A 24,892-nucleotide genomic window follows, 5' to 3' on the forward strand; every position below is an offset into this window, starting at 1 on the left:
CTTGTAGCTAGTTTATGACTGTAATCTTTCATATAGAATAGGATAGCAGCACATTGCTGTGTATACCTAAGCTTGTCAATAAAAAGAAATCAGTAATAAAGGTTTTAAATTATAGCTTGTATTATTATTATTACCAGTATTATCCTTATTAAATCATGAATGTTAACCATGGATCATTAAGATCTTATATTGATATGTAATGTTAGTACTGTAGTTCATACAGTCACAATTACAGGTTTAAGTGTTCAATGAGAGAAGTTTTTGAAGTTTTAACCCTTCTTACCTAACATAATTTGTGCAACACATTTTTCTTTTGTCTCACCCAGATTTAATTTCAAAATATAACCAAACAAAATAAATTAAAAATGGGTATGTATAGCTAAGGTACACCCTAGCTATACTTGTTAGGTGAACAGGAGCATTTGGTGATAGTAAATGCTCCCACCAGCCATCTTCTCTCATATTTCATGTTAACCAGTGTTTATTTACTTAATAACTACGGGTATAATATCTTGCTATTATAAAACTAATTCTAATATCATAAAAGACATATTTACCACAAGTTTCAAGCAGAGAATGTATATATAGTTAACACGAAGGACGCCTCTTGACGAAATTCTCCAGCTAAAATCTTTTGTTTATAATAAAATCGGTTCTCCGTGTTGTGTAGTAGAGAAAAATTGAGTTATATCCAGTTTACGTAAAGCTACGAGTGGTCGACAGCACTCTTAGCGCGACGGAGCATACTTACGAATATTTTCCTTCTTAAATGCCTACCTGAATACCGACGTAGCCGCTACGAAAATGATAAGAAGAAAAACATTCGTAAGTACCATCGTGAATCAGGCCCCAGATCGCGAGTTCAAGCCACTTCATTGCCTCAAAATGATTTTCATTGATATATATCACGCCATTGTGGTTTATTTGTGATCATTCCTACTCTGCCTTAGACAATGTTAACAATGGTTAACGAAGCGCAACTCTTAGCATTAGACCAAATAAAACTGTTCAAATGAACTTTGGAGAGTTAATTTTTCAAATTAACTTTCCAAACTAGAATTTTTTACTTTCGCTGACTGCTACTGAAGCTCAGAGGAATTAGTGACCCACGTCCCCGCCATATAAATTGTCATACACACTTCCCTGAAAATAAACATTTCATTCACTTGGGCTCTAGTAGACTCGAACCCTGGACCGCCACGTGTGTGAGACCGAAGCTCTATCGGCTGGGCTGTGAGTAGTCTTAATAAGGAAAGTTTCTAAGAAAGGACAACTCACAACCCTGTGTGAATGTTACTGTGTGGATACTGTGAGGCTGTGTGTGTTACTGTATGGATACCGTGAGGCCATATGGATACTGTGAGGCCATATGGATACTGTGAGGCCATATGGATACTGTGAGGCCATATGGATACTGTGAGGTCATATGGATACTGTGAGGCCATATGGATACTGTGAGGCCATATGGATACTGTGAGGCCATATGGATACTGTGAGGCCATATGGATACTGTGAGGCCATATGGATACTGTGAGGTCATATGGATACTGTGAGGCTGTATATGTTGCAGTGTGATGGGCCTCAGTTTTGACTTCCTCACCCTCAACTTTATCGGGTTCTCCTCTTACTTCATCTTCAACATGGGACTCTTTTGGATCGACGAAATTCAGGTAAAGATTCTAGGAATTTGAGTTCAGTAATATTATATTGTCATCTTGCGATTAAGAACTCACCAGTAAACATTTAGTTTAATTATAATTTAATATTTAATTCTATGTTGACAAAAAATGCTTATTATTTTAAGTTAATTGCACTTTATATTGCATTGTTTCACTCAACAACGTGGTATACTAATGATTCTTGAGAGGAATAATTTGATGCACTTGGAGACCAATTTCAAATTACATTTTATTAATTGGTACATTACAAATGGGAATGTGTAGCAGGATGGACCTTCAGGAGGTGTACATACTGTGCATTGGTACATCTACAAGGCTCAGGACATATTGGACATTAATACACCCTCAGGCTGGGTATATGTTACACACTGATACACCCAAAGACTGAGTACATGTAGCACATTAATACACACTCAGGCTGAGTACATGTTACACACTGATACACCCAAAGACTGAGTACATGTTGCACATTAATATACCCACAGGCTGAGTACTTCCTGCGTCACCCCAGAAGTGTACTGCACGTGAGGTTGAATGACGTGATCTTCCCCCTGTACGCCGTGTTGTGTACAGCTGTACAGATTATACAGTGCTTCTTCCTGCAGGTGAGGCACAGCTGGGGTCTGCCTCTCTCTCTTACCCTGGCTGATATTCTCTTGTATTTATTCTTGTGTGAGCGCGCGTGCACACACACAGAAACACACACATACACCAGCACAAGCACGCACTCACGTGTGGACACACACATACTAGACATATGAGAAAGATAAAAATCGAACCCCCTTAAGTGTGACTTGTAATGGTGTTTACCAAATGACGAAAGTGCTTATGAATGCCAGGAAACTGGTGAGTGATGAGGATGGGAAAGGTTGGTCATGAAGACGAGATCTCTCAAAGGAAGACACAGAAAAGCTGAAATTAAACCTCCATGTAGGGAAGGGAATTATCAGGAGAGAGTGCTAAGCCATTGAGACTATATAGCACTTGGAAGGAGTCAGGATAAGGATTTGGGATGGGACGGGCGGAAGGAATAGTGTTCAACCACTTGGACGGTCGGGGATTAAACGCCGACCTGCATGAAGCGAGACCGTCGCTCTACCGTCCAGTTCAAGTGGTTGGGCAGCGAAACGTCTAAATGGACACAGAAATGAAGATGACTTTTTTTCTACCGGGTGATACAGACTGGGAAGCCTGTGAAATGTTACATAAAAACAAAGCAACAAAATTATAATAGGAAGGGGAAGTAAAGAACAAAGGGAAAGGGAAAATGTTCCTGAAAATTGTATATATCAACATAGACGGAGTGATATAAAAAATACTAGAGCGAAATTATATAATTCAACTTAAGGTACCAGATATTGTCACTAACAGAAACGAAACTTGAAGAAAATATATTAAATGAGGTCGTATTCCCAATTAGCTACTCAGTTTGGAGAGTAGCATGTATTTATGTATCAACATTCATGATGATACATGAATGTCTCCAGACTGAGGTTTAGAAATCTGACTGTACAAATTTCCTTTGTTCTTGCTTCGTAGGCCTCCCAGTCTATTGCTTTTAAGTTGAAGTCCCCCAGTACCAACAATCTTAATTTATCTTTATGTACTTTTACTATAATCTCTCTCATGTCCATTATGAGGTCCTCTCATTTGTCATCCAGTTCTTCCTTTATCCATGTGTTGCTTGCTGGCGGCCTGTAGACATTTACGATTATCAGTTTATCACCCTGTGTAACACCACTATATACATAAACTCTACACAGGATCAATTAAAATACGCTGCCACCATCTGCCTTGACCATTGAGCCTATATCAAGCAACGAGGCAAGAAACATTGCTTGACTTAGAGAGTCCTCTTTCTTTAAAAGTCAATATTTATGGGACGGTTGTTAGCCAATTATATCCAGAAGCTAAGGGGATTCAACAATTGATACAGAGAGTATACATTTAACATGAATTTATTAAGAACAATTTATGCTATTCACTACTATAAAATCCTACTTTAACACTGGCAATACTGGCAATTGTTACGGGATCCAGACATGGAAACGTATCAAAGATCACACACATTACCTTAAGACCACTCTCTGCCTCTCAGTCTGGTGGATTCACTCTGTCTCCTGAGGATCGTCTGTAGCCTCGCTGACCTGCAGCCTCTCCAGCACTCTCTCTATGTTCTAACTATCATACAGGGGTATATATACAACTGAATCAGAAGGGGGGACGTTTTACACTGTTGTGGGAACGTCTGGTGTGGACCTGTTCCCAGCTGATTCAGCCAACTTGGTCAGCACATCAGGGCGTCAGCTGCCCATGACGTACAAAAAAACAATCAAAATGAATCATTAGGTTGTTTGCTAAGACTATCAGGATTTTTCATAAACAGGAAACAAGCTGACTAGGGTGGAACCAGATGATATTTCAATTAACTCTAGCTGAATCTGAGGTACAGGCTGATCTTACCCGGACATTCCCATGGTGAGTCATGGGTGCACTCTCCCGGCGTTACAATTAGAGCATCGCAGCCTCTCCCCCCAGTGAATCATCGCTCCCCGCCGTGGGGTCTGACGCTTCTGTCGTAGCCTGAGTGCCTAAATCATGGATGATTTCAGGTGTCGGTGAATGTTCTGGGTCTACCGTGGCCACAGCACCTGGAAGCACTGAGAATTCGTTGTCCTCTAGGTGCAAAACCGGGGTCTCCAAACGTTGAGACATAGCTCTGGTTAACATACAACTGACTGGTCTGCCGTCAGCTGTACACACCTCCATCCCTCTCTAATCAACTTACTCAAAGACCTAGACCTTGGTGAGTGTGATTGAAAGGTCGATTGATTGATTGGTGAAGATTAAGCCACCACAAGAGGTGGCACGGGCATGAATGTTTGGAGTGAATGTGGTCTTTGGTCGTGTAACATCTTCATGTGTCTCTGGGCCTTTGTCAGATTGTAAAGTGATGTATTCTGTATTTCCTAAATTATATGTTGTGTAATATATAGGGGGGCAGTCAGCCGTATTTTCTTTTAATTTCCTGTGAAATGATTCAGTATTAATACTGATAATAGTAAAGTCATAAAATATAATTATCTATCAATATAATTACATCATCTTGAATATATAATAAAAGAACAATCTCTTCCAAGACATTTTTTAATTATCTTATATTGATAACCTAAGATCTGTGATTCATTTTTTGACTTGCACTAAAGAAAAAGCGTGAATGGAAAGCACTTCGAAGATTACTTACTAATGATTACGACCTGACAATTAATGTTAAGTTTACATCTTTGTAGTTTCTTAACTGTTAACACCAATTATAGAGATGAGTTCCATTAATTGTTTTGTAAACTTCTGAATGGATGGTAGCAGCTCTAGCTCTATCCACTCTAGCTCTTCCTACTCCTTATACTCGTCTTTCTCCACCTCTTTTGTTCCTAAGTCTTCCCTTCATCCCATTTTCTCTCCTTCTAAACTTTCCCTTTCACCTCCTGACTCTCTTCCCACCTCCTCCCCACTCTCCCTCTTTGCTCCTTTGTTTCTTTTCTAATTTCCGATTCGTTTCTTGGGGTCCAGAGAGGTCCGGGTCAGCGGGTGTCGATCACGTGTAGGGTCATCGCGTCTGTGATGGTGGTGAGCGAGGTGGTAGGCTGCATCCTGGTGCCTCTAGTCGACTCCATACTGTGGCTCGACCTCTTGTATTACCTCTCCTACATCAAGCTTGCAGTCACCTGTATCAAATACTTCCCCCAGGTGAGTTAATAATGACCAGGTGAGTCAGTAACAGCCAGGTGAGTCATTTAGATGTAACACGCTTGAGTCCTCTGGTTTAGTCATTGAATGCACTTGTGTTCTGTTCTGTTTTATTTATAAATTGTGAAAAATGTTTCCTTAAGTCATGACTTTGAGAGTTTATAAGGCTAGACCAGACTATCTGAGTGCTGGCCAGTCTAGGCAGGGTCAACGGTCTATGCTTAGTCACGGGTCGAGGTCAAGGGTCTAGGAGTGGTCAAGGGTCTAGGCGTGGTCAAGGGTCTAGGCGTGGTCAGAGGTCTAAGCGTAGTCAAGGGTGAAGGCATAGGCAATGGTCGAGACGTAATGATAGCATAGTCTCCCAGTGTTAGCAGTGTCTCAGTGTTAGCAGTGTCTCCCAGTGTTAGCATAGTCTCCCAGTGTTAGCATAGTCTCCCAGTGTTAGCAGTGTCTCCCAGTGTTAGCATAGTCTCCCAGTGTTAGCATAGTCTCCCAGTGTTAGCAGTGTCACCCAGTGTTAGCAGTGTCTCCCAGTGTTAGCATAGTCTCCCAGTGTTAGCATAGTCTCCCAGTGTTAGCAGTGTCTCCCAGTGTTAGCAGTGTCTCCCAGTGTTAGCATAGTCTCCCAGTGTTAGCAGTGTCTCCCTGTGTTAGCATAGTCTCCCAGTGTTAGCAGTGTCTCCCAGTGTTAGCAGTGTCTCCCAGTGTTAGCAGTGTCACCCAGTGTTAGCAGTGTCTCCCAGTGTTAGCAGTGTCTCCCAGTGTTAGCAGTGTCACCCAGTGTTAGCAGTGTCACCCAGTGTTAGCAGTGTCACCCAGTGTTAGCAGTGTCACCCAGTGTTAGCAGTGTCACCCAGTGTTAGCAGTGTCTCCCAGTGTTAGCAGTGTCTCCCAGTGTTAGCAGTGTCACCCAGTGTTAGCAGTGTCACCCAGTGTTAGCAGTGTCACCCAGTGTTAGCAGTGTCACCCAGTGTTAGCAGTGTCACCCAGTGTTAGCAGTGTCTCCCAGTGTTAGCAGTGTCACCCACTGTTAGCAGTGTCACCCAGTGTTAGCAGTGTCACCCAGTGTTAGCAATGTCACCCAGTGTTAGCAATGTCACCCAGTGTTAGCAGTGTCACCCAGTGTTAGCAATGTCACCCAGTGTTAGCAATGTCACCCAGTGTTAGCAGTGTCACCCAGTGTTAGCAGTGTCACCCACTGTTAGCAGTGTCTCAGTGTTAGCAGTGTCACCCAGTGTTAGCAGTGTCTCCCAGTGTTAGCAGTGTCTCCCAGTGTTAGCAGTGTCACCCAGTGTTAGCAGTGTCTCCCAGTGTTAGCAGTGTCTCCCAGTGTTAGCAGTGTCACCCAGTGTTAGCAATGTCACCCAGTGTTAGCAGTGTCTCCCAGTGTTAGCAGTGTCTCCCAGTGTTAGCAGTGTCTCCCAATGTTAGCAGTGTCACCCAGTGTTAGCAGTGTCACCCAGTGTTAGCAGTGTCACCCAGTGTTAGCAGTGTCACCCAGTGTCACCCAGTGTTAGCAGTGTCACCCAGTGTTAGCAGTGTCACCCACTGTTAGCAGTGTCTCAGTGTTAGCAGTGTCACCCAGTGTTAGCAGTGTCTCCCAGTGTTAGCAGTGTCTCCCAGTGATAGCAGTGTCTCCCAGTGTTAGCAGTGTCTCCCAGTGTTAGCAATGTCACCCAGTGTTAGCAGTGTCTCCCAGTGTTAGCAGTGTCTCCCAGTGTTAGCAGTGTCTCCCAGTGATAGCAGTGTATCCCAGTTTTAGCAGTGTCTCCCAGTGTTAGCAGTGTCTCCCAGTGTTAGCAGTGTCTCCCAGTGTTAGCAGTGTCTCCCAGTGATAGCAGTGTATCCCAGTGTTAGCAGTGTCTCCCAGTGTTAGCAGTGTCTCCCAGTGTTAGCAGTGTCTCCCAGTGATAGCAGTGTATCCCAGTGTTAGCAGTGTCTCCCAGTGTTAGCAGTGTCTCCCAGTGTTAGCAGTGTCTCCCAGTGTTAGCAGTGTCACCCAGTGTTAGCAATGTCACCCAGTGTTAGCAGTGTCTCCCAGTGTTAGCAGTGTCACCCAGTGTTAGCAATGTCACCCAGTGTTAGCAGTGTCTCCCAGTGTTAGCAGTGTCTCTCAGTGTTAGCAATGTCACCCAGTGTTAGCAATGTCACCCAGTGTTAGCAGTGTCTCCCAGTGTTAGCAGTGTCTCCCAGTGTTAGCAGTGTCTCCCAGTGTTAGCAGTGTCACTCAGTGTTAGCAATGTCACCCAGTGTTAGCAGTGTCACCCAGTGTTAGCAGTGTAACCCAGTGTTAGCAGTGTCACCCAGTGTTAGCAGTGTCTCCCAGTGTTAGCAGTGTCTCCCAGTGTTAGCAGTGTCACCCAGTGTTAGCAGTGTCTCCCAGTGTTAGCAGTGTCTCTCAGTGTTAGCAATGTCACCCAGTGTTAGCAGTGTCACCCAGTGTTAGCAATGTCACCCAGTGTTAGCAGTGTCTCCCAGTGTTAGCAGTGTCTCCCAGTGTTAGCAGTATTAGCAGTGTTAGCAGTGTCTCCCAGTGTTAGCAGTGTCACCCAGTGTTAGCAGTGTCACCCAGTGTTAGCAGTGTCACCCAGTGTTAGCAGTGTCACCCAGTGTTAGCAGTGTCTCCCAGTGTTAGCAGTGTCACCCAGTGTTAGCAGTGTCACCCAGTGTTAGCAGTGTCTCCCAGTGTTAGCAGTGTCACCCAGTGTTAGCAGTGTCTCCCAGTGTTAGCAGTGTCACCCAGTGTTAGCAATGTCACCCAGTGTTAGCTGTGTCTCCCAGTGTTAGTAGTGTCTCCCAGTGTTAGCAGTGTCTCCCAGTGTTAGCAATGTCACCCAGTGTTAGCAGTGTCTCCCAGTGTTAGCAGTGTCTCCCAGTGTTAGCAGTGTCTCCCAGTGTTAGCAGTGTCTCCCAGTGTTAGCAGTGTCTCAGTGTTAGCAATGTCACCCAGTGTTAGCAGTGTCTCCCAGTGTTAGCAGTGTCACCCAGTGTTAGCAGTGTCTCCCAGTGTTAGCAGTGTCTCCCAGTGTTAGCAGTGTCACCCAGTGTTAGCAGTGTCTCAGTGTTAGCAATGTCACCCAGTGTTAGCAGTGTCTCCCAGTGTTAGCAGTGTCTCCCAGTGTTAGCAGTGTCTCCCAGTGTTAGCAGTGTCTCCCAGTGTTAGCAGTGTCACCCAGTGTTAGCAGTGTCACCCAGTGTTAGCAGTGTCACCCAGTGTTAGCAGTGTCTCAGTGTTAGCAGTGTCTCCCAGTGTTAGCAGTGTCTCCCAGTGTTAGCAGTGTCTCAGTGTTAGCAGTGTCTCAGTGTTAGCAGTGTCTCAGTGTTAGCAGTGTCTCCCAGTGTTAGCAGTGTCACCCAGTGTTAGCAGTGTCTCAGTGTTAGCAGTGTCTCCCAGTGTTAGCAGTGTCTCCCAGTGTTAGCAGTGTCACCCAGTGTTAGCAGTGTCACCCAGTGTTAGCAGTGTCTCAGTGTTAGCAGTGTCTCCCAGTGTTAGCAGTCTCAGTGTTAGCAGTGTCTCCCAGTGTTAGCAGTGTCACCCAGTGTTAGCAGTGTCTCAGTGTTAGCAGTGTCTCCCAGTGTTAGCAGTGTCTCAGTGTTAGCAGTCTCTCACTGTGGTTGTTGATTGGAGTACACCTTGTATTGTAATTGCCAACTTCTGGTTATCTCAATATTGAACCCACAAGGAAAGTCTAGGGAACATTGTCTTTATACGTAACGGTAAAGCCACCAACATGTCTCAGGTGTTGAAAGTTTTGCTGTACTGACCAGTCCAACCAGACTAGAAGTGAGGTTTCTCCTATTGGTACTCCACATTATCCTTAATTCTGATAAATGCTAGAGACAGGCAGTCCAAGAGAGTGGCGCATGATGGGAGTAGACTTGTCCATCATATATGGGTGGGAAGAGATGTGCCTGAGGGTTGTAGGTTTCTTGGCTGCCTTGCTTGCTCCTTGATGTGCATCACCCCTTTCTTTCTCCCTCACACTTGTCTCTCCCTCACAGCTGTGGGAAAATTACCGCCAGCAGAACACGGAGGGATGGAGCATCTGGCAAGTGATCCTTGACTTCACTGGAGGATCACTCAGCCTTCTGCAGATGTTCCTGCTGGCTGGCAACTACGGTATGTCTCTCATCCAGTTGTGTAATGTTACCCCTCACAAACACACCAGGTGACATGTACATTCCACACTGTACGATACTCATCCAACTGTACACTGTGACCCAACAAACATACCAGATTAGCTGTGTACACACCACTATGTGTAACTCATCCAGCTCGTGTGTGTATCCTGTGTGTAAAGCAACTACTGTTTGTTTGTTTGCAGCCTCCTGTTTGTTAATGCAGTCTCTGTTGGAAACGTTGTAGTGAGCGTGCTTTATGATGGCGTGGAAACGTGTTCCAGAAATCTTCATCCTTATTTTTCAACCAATATTTGCCTATTTTTTTTTTCTTCGCTTAACCTAAATTTTGCAAATTTTGTGATCCAAATCAGGTTGATATTTGTAGAACCCTATGTCTATATTACTTTTTAAAACATTTATTCCATGTGTATACTGTATTTGGATTGTATCCTTTTACTTTACGTCTATCAAGAGAAAATATATTCACTTGTGTTTAAAGTTACTCTTCATAAGGAAGGTTCCTACGTGACTCTGTAGCCTCGCATGATAACTTAATCCGTCCTACAACTGGTGCCCAAACTGGCATATAGGCGTGCAAAATGTTGGCCAACAAGCCTACTGTAGTTTCCCTTATTCTTACATTCTTATGATAACGGGTAGTTTTAACGTGTTTATAACAAACGTTTCTGCTATGAATGCTGGTATTCTATTAGCTTTATTCGGAACATTTATTCCTTATTTTGCCCAGGTTTATAGTGACATTAATCATGACCGTCAAATTCGTTTCACTGTTGCTTAGCTGATATCTGTACCACTATCGTCTTTTCCAAAGATCCCTTCTCATGTCATCACTGAACTGCTTCGGCCAGATTTCAGACTATTTTGAAAGACAGTTCAAGTCCTCGTCCATCGTTTTATTTTCCTCTAAATTGCTCCCCGATATTTTGTCAGCGCCAAATTTACTAATGTTACTGTTAATTCTTGTATTTAAACCATTTACGTAAACAGTGAACAATACAGGTCCGAAGACAGAGCCCCGCGGCACTCCACTTGTCACTGTTCCATTGTGCCTTTACTGCATGTATATTTTCCTGTATGATAACCATTTGATCCAGCTTAGAGATCTCCAGTGCCTTGTGTGTCCTCATGTGTGGAAGAGTATCAGATATCTTATAAAAGATAAGGTATATAATGTAATATTTATCAGTCTACCGCCTCAAATTTGCTTGAAAACAACGAGAGTAAATTTATCCAACACGATCCTCATTCTGAGGAGATGTTATGAGTTGTGAGTTTGTGAGATGTGTTGTGAGTTTTACTTTTTTTAAACTGCATTTCGTATTTCATGCAATAAAGTGTTGCATTGCATTATTTTCTGTTGTATTATATTCTAGTGTAATGTAGACTGTATCTGTATTAAGTTAGACTGCGGCCTCTTTCACTCTCTTGGAGCATTATATTTTTTGTATTGAACAAAATCCGATAAGTCTTATTGTATTATGGTGAGTTACAGTTTATTATAAGGTATTGTTGTATTATGTTCTGCTGTACCATAATGTATCATGCTACAGTCTTGCTCTATTATGTGTTCTCGCTGTACTGTAACTTGTTGCGGTGTTACCATACATTATCTTACTGTATCGTAGCCTTTTGCACTATTGTAACGCACTGTAGCCTGTTACAGTGGCATGCATTATATTACTTCCTAACTGTACATGTAATTTATAAGACGTGTTCTGCTGTACTTACTGTAGCCTGTTAACTTGACCGCGTGTTCCCCAGATGACTGGTTCTCTGTACTGACGGATCCAGCCAAGCTGGGATTGGGGCTCGTCTCTGTTCTCTTCGACATAATGTTCTTTATACAGCACTACTGCCTCTACAGGTAAGAACTACGGGTCTACAGGTAAGAACTACAGGTCTCTACAGGTAAGAACTACGGGTATCTACTCGTAAGTAGAGACGGGTCTCTGCAGGTTTCTAATTGCCTCCACCTCTCTCTTTTCCACTTGGACTGTCACTTGACCAATATTTATTCTCTAGTGTAACATAGTAACTCGTATTATTATTGTGTGTGTGGGAATGGTGCAGAGTAGTGGTGGCACCTGTTGAGGTAGGCGGGGCGATCCGTCTCTAGGGGTGAGAGGTGCCCCCTTTTGCGGACGTCTTCCTGGGACGTTCCACGTCCTCGTGTGTTTAAATGTGGAGTATGGTTAGGTTAGGGGGAGTATGTGAGCATGTGTGTAGGTGTGTAGCATGTGTGCAGGTGTGTAAGTAAAGGCGAATATGTTAAAGTGTATGTATTGGGAGCGTAGAGTTATACAGGTGAGCATGCTTAGTGAGGTTAAGCATGGTATAATTTAGAGTTAAACTTGCAGGCAGCACATGGGAACACAGGGCCTAGGAGACCAGATAGAGTATGTGGAAGGTTAGGTTAGGGAGTCGTGGGAAAAATAATTTGGGGAGGCATGGAGTGGGGGAGGGGATTGGGCAGACACGCGCCGTGACTGGCATCAGCTGTCCACCAGCCCCATCTCCCCTTCTCTCTCTCTCTCAGACTCGTGTTTTCAAAACCACACATTAACCCAACAGGTATATGTGTGTGTGTGACCTATGTCAGTTCTTCCAACAGATCAAAGACAGTTCGCAGACATTACACACAGGCATGTAGACTTGTCAATCTGAAGGTAAAGGAGTGTTGTCCTTTTGTTTCTATTCTCCTTACCCACTTCAACAGGCAGGAAGCGGTTGGTAGGGTCATTAGTATATATATATATATATATATATATATATATATATATATATATATATATATATATATATATATATATATATATATATATATATATATATAGTTGTTAAATATGACCGAAAAAGTGAGATTAATAATTCTAACACGAATTTTCTCAATATTTTTTATGTTTCTTTTTACTGTCGATGGTAATTAAAAAATCAATTCTCCAAAATTCATTTTTATTTCTAGTCTGACACGACGCTTGAACGCGTTTCGTAATAACTTATTACATTTTCAAAGACTTTAGTTTACACACACAACTGTAACCTCAAAACACTAAACAGAATTATACTTATGCTGACACTGAACAGCTTATCCGTCTCATATACCCGCACTTGGGTGAGATGATATGGTGCAACCGTTTTGGATGAGGTGAACAAATTTGTGACAAATGGAAGACAGAACACGAAACAATGGGTATTAATTGGATAAGAGAGCATAAGAAAGGAAGTAACTGCAGAGGGCCAATTGGCCCATACTTCCTTTTGATGCTTCTATATTGGTTCGGAGTCTTGAAGTGGACCTACTGTAGATTAATGCTATCTTGAATTAAGACTGTCTTGACCCATTCTTGAAGTGGACCCACTTCAAGACTCCGAACCAATATAGAAGCATCAAGAACACATAGACCGCTTGACAGCTGAGTGGACAGCGCTTCAGATTCGAAGTCCTGAGGTTCCGGGTTTGATCCCCGTTGGAGGCGGAGACAAATGGGCAAAATGTTTCTTTCACCCTAATGCCTCTGTTACCTAGCAGTAAATAGGTACCTGGAAGTTAGACAGCTGCTACGGGCTGCTTCCTGGGGGTGTGTAACAAAGAGGAGGCCTGGTCGAGGACCGGGCCACGGGGACGCTAAGCCCCGAAATCATCTCAAGATAACCACTTTATGTAAGGTAGACGCAACTCTGTATATCTATGTATTTATGTCTGTAGGTTAGATTAGCATTTTTAAAAGCACTACAATCACCTTCTGTGGTTGGTTGTTCAATAAATCCCTGAACTATATGTTTAACAGATCTCTCACCCTGTCCATGGGGGACAGAAGAATATGTATATATGCTGCTTAGTATTGTAAATGTGTGGCCACGTTTGTAGTAGAAAATAATAACAAAAAAATCCCCTTTCCTGTAGTCAACTCTCCTTTCCCAGACCTCTTGTCACTTGGTCACAAGTTTGAGTTCCATCATGTAGTCAAAGACTAGGACACAATGGCTCTGGCCCCTAGAGGTATTTCATGTTCCAAATTATCGATGTCTTCTACGTTTTGGGTAAAAATCAGGTCTAATAGGCTCGGTGTATCCCCTCCTCTTTCCTTTGTGTCTTCCTTCACATGTTGTGTTAGGAAATTAATGTCTATAACATCTACTAACTTTGCTCCGCCATGGGGATTCCTTAATTCCCAGTTTACCTTTCCATGATTTAGGTCACCCATGACCAGCAGTTTCGCTCTTATTCTGTGACCTAATGTTGCTGCCTTCTGCAGTTCATTTATAAATGCCTTGTTATTGTCATCATACTCCTGCCTGGGGTCTTCTATTGTTTGGTGGGGGATTATAGATTACTAAGATCACAATCTTCCTCCCATCTACTGTCAGAGTTCCATGTATGGAGCTTGTGCTCTCATCGGTACCCCGATTTTCCAGGTCTTCAAACTTCCATTTCTACTTTATTAGGAGTGCCACTCCCCCTCCCAGTCTCTGTCTTTTTTTTTCTTATCACCTGGTTTCCTATCACTTCGGATGCAATCTCCGGAAAGATTGCACCCGAGATCATGTCATTTATTTTAGTTTCCACTATTGTAACTATGTCAGGATCTGCCTCACTATCTCTTTCTTTTATCTCTTCTGCTTTATTTGGTACCCCATCAACATTGATGTACCAAACCTTGAGACTCTTCTTGGAAACTCTGGTACCAGAGTTCACCCTTTCTCTGGAGATCTGGGAGGCGAATGGGGTCTGGGGGGGGGGGGGTGCCTGGGGGCGAATGGGGTCTGGGCATCTAGGAAGGTAGGTAGGAAGGTCTGGGGTAGGAAGGTCTGGGTAGGTATGTCTGGGGTAGAAAGGGCATACTGGGTCTGAAAATTAGGGAGGGTTTGAAAGCCATAGGGGGGTTGAGAGGTAGTGTGAGGCTGAGAGTCAGACAGAGTTTGAGAGGTTGGAGGGGCGAAGGATAGTGGGGTGGGGGGAAGAGGGGAGAATGGAGCATGGGTAGTGAGAGTGGGAGAGAGGTTGTATTAGTCAGGAGGGGGACTCAAGGGTAGGTGTTGTCATTGGGGCAGAATGGGGGGAAGAGGGAGTTGGAGGAAGAGGTGAGGGGATCGAAAGGGAAACGGGTCATATGGGAGAAGTTGGGCGGATGTCGGAAATTTCCGTCACCCCAAATACTAACCTTTGACACAATAAGATAAAATACGTTGTGTCAAGATACTAATTTAACTAACCATACAAATATTCTAATTATTGAGAGGTTAGAAGTTTTAGAACATGCTAAGGGTGATTGCATCAGCCGCCACAAGTCTGCGGTGACTATTCTTTTGCCGAGCACTTGAGCACTTGACACAAACTCAGTCTTCAATCTGCTTTCATTTGCGATTGCTATGTTAGATAGAGTTTAAGCAATGTTTATAGTAATTGAAAATAATAAATTCATATATAAATTAGCATTTACCTCCTTTCATTCATAAATTTGCACCGAAAAATCGTGCCATGACTACCAGCTGATGAGAGGGGGTGGGGGGAGGCCGCGCCACACAACGGAGTTGAGCAGCACCTGGCGTGAGCGGCGGATGTTCCATCATGCTCTCCAGATAGACTCCATATTTGTGCTTACAAAGCACAGAATTGTGCCCCTCAGAGTTGCAAATTGAGCAGTAGAATCGTGCCGTTGAACGATTTACCACGTATGAAGCGATCGCATTCTCCAAGCACAAAAGGACGTGTCCCGGTTGTATCAATTATTTCTCTTGTTTTGAGCTCTTAACATTAGAATTCCAATCAGGTTACGAGGCATGATTAACAAAAAAAACAGTAAGCCTTTCTCAATTTCATTAGGTATCATTTCCTATGTTATAATGTCAATATAGTATGCTGTTGCAAATTAGTACATTGTAATTCCCCAGCAGATCTACGTTGGGGACGAGAGTATTCTACCGGTTTCAAGACGTTGAAGTTCAGGGCTGGAGCACAGTATGCAGTGGCCACGACGTCAACATTTATTACATAACCCACCTGATGACTACTCTCGTGTTCTTGCTAGTCTAGAAGGAAAACTTCAAACCAGCTAAGCTGAAGTTATCGCATAACTAATCAGTAATAGTTTAGTCTACTAACTAATTGATTTAACTCATTCTATTATAATTTCCATGTATATTTAAATTACCAGGTAGATTTAGCATTATTAAGTCTACCTCCCAAAATTTTGTGGAAGTGGAAACACCCGACAAGTAACCAAAATTAATACAGTCCACTCTTAAAATTTATTTAATTATCTAATAACAATACTCAGAAATACTTGTTGGGAAATTCCCCACAGCAGAGGAGGGGTGAGGGCTGGGCAGGTTGTGGGGGTTGAGGGGATGAGGGGGTCATTGGAAGGTGAAATGAAGCAGATGGAATTGAATGCAAAGGGGGTCAGAAGGGACAGGGAAGAGTTTTTGGGGAGAGAAGCATGGGCGAGGGATGGGAGGGCTGATTTGGGGAGGGTGTGACTTGGGAAGGAGTTGTGGGTTGGTTAGGGTTCCTGTGGCGTGCAGGTCGGCTCGCCCTGTGAGCTATCTGTTCATCTCTTGTCATATATCTATCAATAAACACGTTGTAATAGTTTCTGCTACCTCGGAGTAAATGTTAGTGTTGCAGTATGTAATCCACGACCTCTTTGTTAGAGAACTGTACCAGGACAGGTCGATTCTTGTTACAGTTGTAAGGTCCAACCCGGCAGTTGATTTCCACCTCATTTCTTGCCATCTTGGCTCTATTACACCTCAAAATCTCGTGTAATTCAAATTTTTCCATCTCTATCCTTTCATGCCTCAATGATGCCCTGGATTCGAATAATCTAAGGAGGATAATTGACCGCCTTCTCAGTGATGCACTCTCATGCTGGCCGCCCCTCCCCTGGATACCCCCGTCTCATCCCTCCCACACTCCCTACTCCATCCCCCACTAATTCCCTCCCACTAGCCATGCTGTTAGTTCTGCCTAATTAATTTGCAAGCCGAATACATTTACTTCCCCATGCTTCCCTACTCTTCCTAATTTCTCCCTGAATATAGTCCAGAAGCTCTTGTTTTTGTCTCTCAACCTCGTCCTGTATTTGTTTAAAGATCTCACTTTTAATCCCCTGGATTAGATCCTCTATCCAAACATTCCTCCTCTCAACAAATTTCCCTATCAAACCACAAACCGATCCTCTTCTTCATTTATACTACTGCTTAACCTAGACGCCCTTCCTGATTTCGTCATTGCAATAAACAACCTTAGCCAACAGGCATTCCAATTACCTTACACGATCTGCTATACACAATATAGACGAGTGAGTCTCCAGGCGTCTCTCCGCATGGTGTAACTAGGATAAGGGCCGGGGTGAGGTCACGGTTCGTCACAGATTGAGGCTGGTGAGGTCACGGTCAGGAGCGTGAGGTCTGCTCCACTACTTCATACTGCCACAATGTGTTCAACACTTATTTTCAATTATGCTATGTCTACTTTCTTTCTTCACTTCCTTATGGTTTGAGTCAATTTCTGAGTTTTTCATTTACTTGTAAACCCTTTTTCACTTCGAAGTAGCCTGATTATCCCTCCTACTTCACTAGTTCCCAGGAGCTTCCCAACCAACGACCATCCACCACGACTGACGACCAACGACTGTGTGTGTGTGTGTGTGTGTGTGTGTGTGTGTGTGTGTGTGTGTGTGTGTGTCAGGGATTCTGTCAGTGACAGAAAAAAATACTCCCATGTAAGACCTGTGAGAGAGACTCGAGTTGTGTAGTGATGACTCAGGCAGTCTTGTGGTGATGACTCAGGCAGGTCTTGTAGTGATGACTCAGGCAGGTCTTGTGGTGATGACTCAGGCAGGTCTTGTAATGATGACTCAGGCAGGTCTTGTGGTGATGACTCAGGCAGGTCTTGTGGTGATGACTCGAGCAGGTCTTGTAGTGATGACTCAGGCAGGTCTTGTAGTGATGACTCAGGCAGGTCTTGTGGTGATGACTCAGGCAGGTCTTGTAGTGATGACTCAGGCAGGTCTTGTGGTGATGACTCAGGCAGGTCTTGTGGTGATGACTCGAGCAGGTCTTGTAGTGATGACTCAGGCAGGTCTTGTAGTGATGAATCAGGCAGGTCTTGTGGTGATGACTCAGGCAGGTCTTGTGGTGATGACTCAGGCAGGTCTTGTGGTGATGACTCAGGCAGGTCTTGTGGTGATGACTCAGGCAGGTCTTGTGGTGATGACTCAGGCAGGTCTTGTGGTGATGACTCAGGCAGGTCTTGTGGTGATGACTCATGCAGGTCTTGTGGTGATGACTCAGGCAGGTCTTGTGGTGATGACTCAGGCAGGTCTTGTAGTGATGACTCAGGCAGGTCTTGTAGTGATGACTCAGGCAGGTCTTGTGGTGATGACTCAGGCAGTCTTGTGGTGATGACTCAGGCAGGTATTGTGGTGATGACTCAGACAGGTCTTGTGGTGATGACTCAGGCAGGTCTTGTAGTGATGACTCAGGCAGGTCTTGTAGTGATGACTCAGGCAGGTCTTGTGGTGATGACTCAGGCAGGTCTTGTAGTGATGACTCAGGCAGGTCTTGTGGTGATGACTCAGGCAGGTCTTGTAGTGATGACTCAGGCAGGTCTTGTGGTGATGACTCAGGCAGGTCTTGTGGTGATGACTCGAGCAGGTCTTGTAGTGATGACTCAGGCAGGTCTTGTAGTGATGACTCAGGCAGGTCTTGTAGTGATGACTCAGGCAGGTTTTGTGGTGATGACTCGAGCAGGTCTTGTAGTGATGACTCGAGCAGGTCTTGTAGTGATAACTCGAGCAGGTCTTGTAGTGATGACTCAGGCAGGTCTTGTGGTGATGACTCAGGCAGGTCTTGTAGTGATGACTCAGGCAGGTCTTGTGGTGATGACTCGAGCAGGTCTTGTAGTGATGACTCAGGCAGGTCTTGTAGTGATGACTCAGGCAGGTCTTGTGGTGATGACTCAGGCAGGTCTTGTGGTGATGACTCAGGCAGGTCTTGTGGTGATGACTCAGGCAGGTCTTGTGGTGATGACTCAGGCAGGTCTTGTGGTGATGACTCAGGCAGGTCTTGTGGTGATGACTCAGGCAGGTCTTGTGGTGATGACTCAGGCAGGTCTTGTGGTGATGACTCAGGCAGGTCTTGTGGTGATGACTCAGGCAGGTCTTGTGGTGATGACTCAGGCAGGTCTTGTGGTGATGACTCAGGCAGGTCTTGTGGTGATGACTCAGGCAGGTCTTGTAGTGATGACTCAGGCAGGTCTTGTAGTGATGACTCAGGCAGGTCTTGTGGTGATGACTCAGGCAGTCTTGTGGTGATGACTCAGGCAGGTCTTGTGGTGATGACTCAGGCAGGTCTTGTGGTGATGACTCAGACAGGTCTTGTAGTGATGACTCAGGCAGGTCTTGTAGTGATGACTCAGGCAGGTCTTGTGGTGATGACTCAGGCAGGTCTTGTGGTGATGACTCGAGCAGGTCTTGTAGTGATGACTCAGGCAGGTCTTGTAGTGATGACTCAGGCAGGTCTTGTGGTGATGACTCAGGCAGGTCTTGTGGTGATGACTCAGCCAGGTCTTGTGGTGATGACTCAGGCAGGTCTTGTGGTGATGACTCAGGCAGGTCTTGTGGTGATGACTCAGGCAGGTCTTGTGGTGATGACTCAGGCAGGTCTTGTGGTGATGACTCAGGCAGGTCTTGTGGTGATGACTCAGGCAGTCTTGTGGTGATGACTCAGGCAGGTCTTGTGGTGATGACTCAGGCAGGTCTTGTAGTGATGACTCAGACAGATCTTGTAGTGATGACTCAGGCAGGTCTTTTAGTGATGACTCAGGCAGGTCTTGTGGTGATGACTCGAGCAGGTCTTGTAGTGATGACTCAGACAGGTCTTGTAGTGATGACTCAGGCAGTCTTGTGGTGATGACTCAGGCAGGTCTTGTAGTGATGACTCAGGCAGGTCTTGTAGTGATGACTCAGGCAGGTCTTGTGGTGATGAGTCAGGCAGGTCTTGTAGTGATGACTCAGACAGGTCTTGTAGTGATGACTCAGACAGGTCTTGTAGTGATGACTCAGGCAGGTCTTGTGGTGATGACTCGAGCAGGTCTTGTAGTGATGACTCGAGCAGGTCTTGTGGTGATGACTCGGGCAGGTCTTGTAGTGATGACTCAGGCAGGTCTTGTGGTGATGACTCAGGCAGGTCTTGTGGTGATGACTCGGGCAGGTCTTGTGGTGATGACTCAGGCAGGTCTTGTGGTGATGACTCGGGCAGGTCTTGTAGTGATGACTCAGGCAGGTCTTGTGGTGATGACTCGGGCAGGTCTTGTGGTGATGACTCGAGCAGGTCTTGTAGTGATGACACAGGCAGGTCGTGTGGTGATGACTCAGGCAGGTCTTGTAGTGATGACTCAGGCAGGTCTTGTGGTGATGACTCAGGCAGGTCTTGTGGTGATGACTCGGGCAGGTCTTGTGGTGATGACTCAGGCAGGTCTTGTGGTGATGACTCGGGCAGGTCTTGTAGTGATGACTCAGGCAGGTCTTGTGGTGATGACTCGGGCAGGTCTTGTGGTGATGACTCGAGCAGGTCTTGTAGTGATGACTCAGGCAGGTCTTGTGGTGATGACTCGAGCAGGTCTTGTGGTGATGACTCAGGCAGGTCTTGTGGTGATGACTCAGGCAGGTCTTGTGGTGATGACTCGAGCAGGTCTTGTGGTGATGACTCAGGCAGGTCTTGTGGTGATGACTCAGGCAGGTCTTGTGGTGATGACTCGAGCAGGTCTTGTGGTGATGACTCATTCAGGTCTTGTGGTGATGACTCAGGCAGGTCTTGTGGTGATGACTCGAGCAGGTCTTGTAGTGATGACTCAGGCAGGTCTTGTGGTGATGACTCAGGCAGGTCTTGTGGTGATGACTCAGGCAGGTCTTGTAGTGATGACTCAGGCAGGTCTTGTGGTGATGACTCAGGCAGGTCTTGTGGTGATGACTCAGGCAGGTCTTGTGGTGATGACTCAGGCAGGTCTTGTGGTGATGACTCAGGCAGGTCTTGTGGTGATGACTCAGGCAGGTCTTGTAGTGATGACTCAGGCAGGTCTTGTAGTGATGACTCAGGCAGGTCTTGTGGTGATGACTCAGGCAGGTCTTGTGGTGATGACTCAGGCAGGTCTTGTGGTGATGACTCAGGCAGGTCTTGTAGTGATGACTCAGGCAGGTCTTGTAGTGATGACTCAGGCAGGTCTTGTGGTGATGACTCAGGCAGGTCTTGTGGTGATGACTCAGGCAGGTCTTGTGGTGATGACTCAGGCAGGTCTTGTAGTGATGACTCAGGCAGGTCTTGTGGTGATGACTCAGGCAGGTCTTGTGGTGATGACTCAGGCAGGTCTTGTGGTGATGACTCAGGCAGGTCTTGTGGTGATGACTCAGGCAGGTCTTGTGGTGATGACTCAGGCAGGTCTTGTGGTGATGACTCAGGCAGGTCTTGTAGTGATGACTCAGGCAGGTCTTGTAGTGATGACTCAGGCAGGTCTTGTGGTGATGACTCAGGCAGGTCTTGTGGTGATGACTCAGGCAGGTCTTGTGGTGATGACTTGAAGCAAAATGCCTTGAAAAAGACTAATATCACCTACACCTTCACGTGTCCACTTGGGGGCTGCTAGCCCAAACGATCTCAGTACATGGGCAAGACATAACAAAAAAATTCATGGAGATTGAGAATGCACAAACAGCAAGACCACATCTAGTAACATATGGTCTCTACACACAACCAGATCATCATCAAAGATATCCTAACAAACACTAAAATAATTGACAGATACAAGGATAACAGAAGATTTAACTCGACCTCATAAAATGATAATTTAATTATAAACTTCTTAAAGCATTTTACCTAAGCCTACACTGACCTGCAAATTTGGGTGAGGCTAGCCCCAGGCGTCTGGCCTCCAGCTTGGCACAGGCAGACATTATTTCTGAATTGTCGTTTCTATGAAATATCTATATTATAATTTTTGACTTTTCACAGGCATCCCGGCGTGAAGGCGAACACAGCCTCGTCCCTCCAGCTGGTGGGGAATGATGATATGTCGCAGAGTGGCAGTTATGTCACCCACCACCTGTAGACTACCACAACCACCTGTAGACTACCACAACCACCTGTATACCACCACAACCACCTGTAGACTACCACAACCACCTGTATACCACCACAACCACCTGTATACCACCACAACCACCTGTAGACTACCACAACCACCTGTAGACTACCACAACCACCTGTATACCACCACAACCACCTGTAGACCACCACAACCACCTGTAGACCACCACAACCACCTGTACACCACCACAACCACCTGTAGACTACCACAACCACCTGTATACCACCACAACCACCTGTAGACCACCACAACCATCTGTAGACCACCACAACCACCTGTACACCACCACAACCACCTGTAGACCACCACAACCACCTGTAGACCACCACAGCCACCTGTAGACTACCACAACCACCTGTAGACTACCACAACCACCTGTAGACTACCACAACCACCTGTAGACCACCACAACCACCTGCAGACCACCACAACCACCTGTAGACCACCACAACCACCTGTACACCACCACAACCACCTGTAGACCACCACAACCACCTGTAGACCACCACAACCACCTGTAGACTACCACAACCACCTGTAGACTACCACAACCACCTGTAGACTACCACAACCACCTGTAGACTACCACAACCACCTGTAGACTACCACAACCACCTGTAGACTACCACAACCACCTGTAGACTACCACAACCACCTGTAGACTACCACAACCACCTGTAGACTACCACAACCACCTGTACACCACCACAACCACCTGTACACCACCACAACCACCTGTTCACCACCACAACCACCTGTACACCACCACAACCACCTGTACACCACCACAACCACCTGTACACCACCACAACCACCTGTACACCACCACAACCACCTGTAGACCACCACAACCACCTGTAGACTACCACAACCACCTGTAGACCACCACAACCACCTGTAGACCACCACAACCACCTGTAGACCACCACAACCACCTGTAGACCACCACAACCACCTGTAGACTACCACAACCACCTGTAGACCACCACAACCACCTGTAGACTACCACAACCACCTGTAGACCACCACAACCACCTGTAGACTACCACAACCACCTGTACACCAACACAACCACCTGTAGACCACCACAACCACCTGTACACCACCACAACCACCTGTACACCACCACAACCACCTGTACACCACCACAACCACCTGTACACCACCACAACCACCTGTACACCACCACAACCACCTGTACACCACCACAACCACCTGTACACCACCACAACCACCTGTACACCACCACAACCACCTGTAGACCACCACAACCACCTGTACACCACCACAACCACCTGTAGACCACCACAACCACCTGTACACCACCACAACCACCTGTAGACTACCACAACCACCTGTAGACTACCACAACCACCTGTACACCACCACAACCACCTGTAGACTACCACAACCACCTGTACACCACCACAACCACCTGTAGACCACCACAACCACCTGTACACCACCACAACCACCTGTACACCACCACAACCACCTGTATACCACCACAACCACCCCACCACCATGAGCACAAGCAGTACAATAAGTGTGAGGAGTACCACAGGTACCAGGAGCTACAGGAGTGACAAGAACTACCAAGGGTACAAGATGTACCAAGATTACGTTGGGTAGCAAGAGTACCTTTATGTTGTCGCGCCGGAAAACTCAACAAGTCAGCAGCAACAAGTCAGCAGCAAGAAGTCAGCAGCAACAAGTCAGTCAGCAACAAGTCAGCAGCAACAAGTCAGCAGCAACAAGTCAGCAGCAACAAGTCAGCAGCAACAAGTCAGCAGCAACAAATCAGCAGCAACAAGTCAGCAGCAACAAGTCAGCAGCAACAAGTCAGCAGCAACAAGTCAGCAGCAACAAGTCAGCAGCAACAAGTCAGCAGCAACAAGTCAGTGAGTGTCTACTGTTGATCACAGCTTGACGGATAATCTACTGATTTTCTCATTGATACGTTAATGTGATGTCTCTGTGCACTGAAGAGGAAGAGTTAGAGTTACTGGAGGATAGAGCCAGAGTGCGTGAGAGGAGTGTGTGAGATCCTGGTTCAGCATCAGTGGAAGCCTCAGCAACTCTAGATGATTCATTTAAATCCCAGGTTATAATCCTATTGATCATGTCGTGGCCTAGTCATCTAAGGCATTTGCTTGGGAGTCCCAGAGCATAGGTTCGAATCCTCATTACGGCCCCTATTGATTTTCACATGATGTAATAAATGTGAGCAGTTAATCCCCTACACTGCGCAACACGACAAGTCTGCAGAGCGGATTAATGACGTCGTGTATCAACACGTGCGGCCCGGTCACTGACCAGTGACAGCCCATAAGAAACCTTAAGGTTATAGCCTAGTAATATATAGCCTAGTCTGCCTCGGCACGCCCGGCCGGCGCTCTGCTGGAGACGTGTGAGTCTTATCAACATTTTGGAATCGAGGTCCATGATACAAATCTCATCAGTAACCTTCGCAACAAGCTTCTTGGGCGACTTAAAACATCTCACAACTCTTGTGATCAAAGGATTCGTCATTAACATAAAATATGCTCATAGTTTTGATATTGCTTTTTTTATATTGATCTGTTGTGATTATTCTACATTTCATTTTGTTAATTTATCTCTTAGACAGTTACGAGGCCTAGATGTAGTACACAGGGATGCCATCATCCTGGGATGTCCTAGAACTGTCAGAATTATGAACGTGAGGAAGGAACTAAGACTATCCACTATTTATGAAAGAATAGTTCTATTTAATACAATGTTTTGTGAGGAGTTTTTGACATATAATGGTCCCTCCAGCACTATTCAAATTAAGTTGAGATCCGTTCTAAACAACTCTGATTGTTTCATCAATCCTCTGCAAAGACTCCTTATTGTGTTGTCATGCCAATAAACTTATGAAACTCAATGTCTCTTTCTTAATCCTGATAATTGTTTGTTTAACTATGTTCCCCTATGGAAATATGTGCATATCTCTATACATTATACACCCATCGTTGTAACCCAAACCTATAACAACGAAACTTTGAAATACAGAACACAACACTTGACACTACGGTTATCTGCACTCGTATTCAGATAGTGAAGGGAAATTACACAAGTTAATTAAGTGAGCACACATTAACATTTGACTTATATTTAATTAAAAGTTACAAATCCTGCTCTATCAGAATTC

At 45.2% G+C, this 24,892-nt stretch overlaps 1 protein-coding gene across 1 annotated transcript in view; it reads left to right on the forward strand.

Moving 5' to 3' along the window:
• LOC123768090 (cystinosin homolog) overlaps positions 1-24,625 on the forward strand; it is a 149,473-nt gene extending 124,848 nt beyond the window's left edge. The window contains exons 5-10 of the mRNA XM_045758385.2: positions 1,571-1,670; positions 2,165-2,284; positions 5,250-5,426; positions 9,429-9,546; positions 11,331-11,433; positions 21,582-24,625. Of these exons, the coding sequence (XP_045614341.2) occupies positions 1,571-1,670; positions 2,165-2,284; positions 5,250-5,426; positions 9,429-9,546; positions 11,331-11,433; positions 21,582-21,678 (715 nt within the window). The 3' untranslated portion in view covers positions 21,679-24,625. The remainder of the gene's footprint in view (positions 1-1,570; positions 1,671-2,164; positions 2,285-5,249; positions 5,427-9,428; positions 9,547-11,330; positions 11,434-21,581) is intronic.
• The last annotated feature ends 267 nt before the right edge of the window (positions 24,626-24,892 follow it).

Source organism: Procambarus clarkii, chromosome 59, assembly GCF_040958095.1.
Source record: "Procambarus clarkii isolate CNS0578487 chromosome 59, FALCON_Pclarkii_2.0, whole genome shotgun sequence".
Lineage (NCBI taxonomy): Eukaryota > Metazoa > Arthropoda > Malacostraca > Decapoda > Cambaridae > Procambarus > Procambarus clarkii.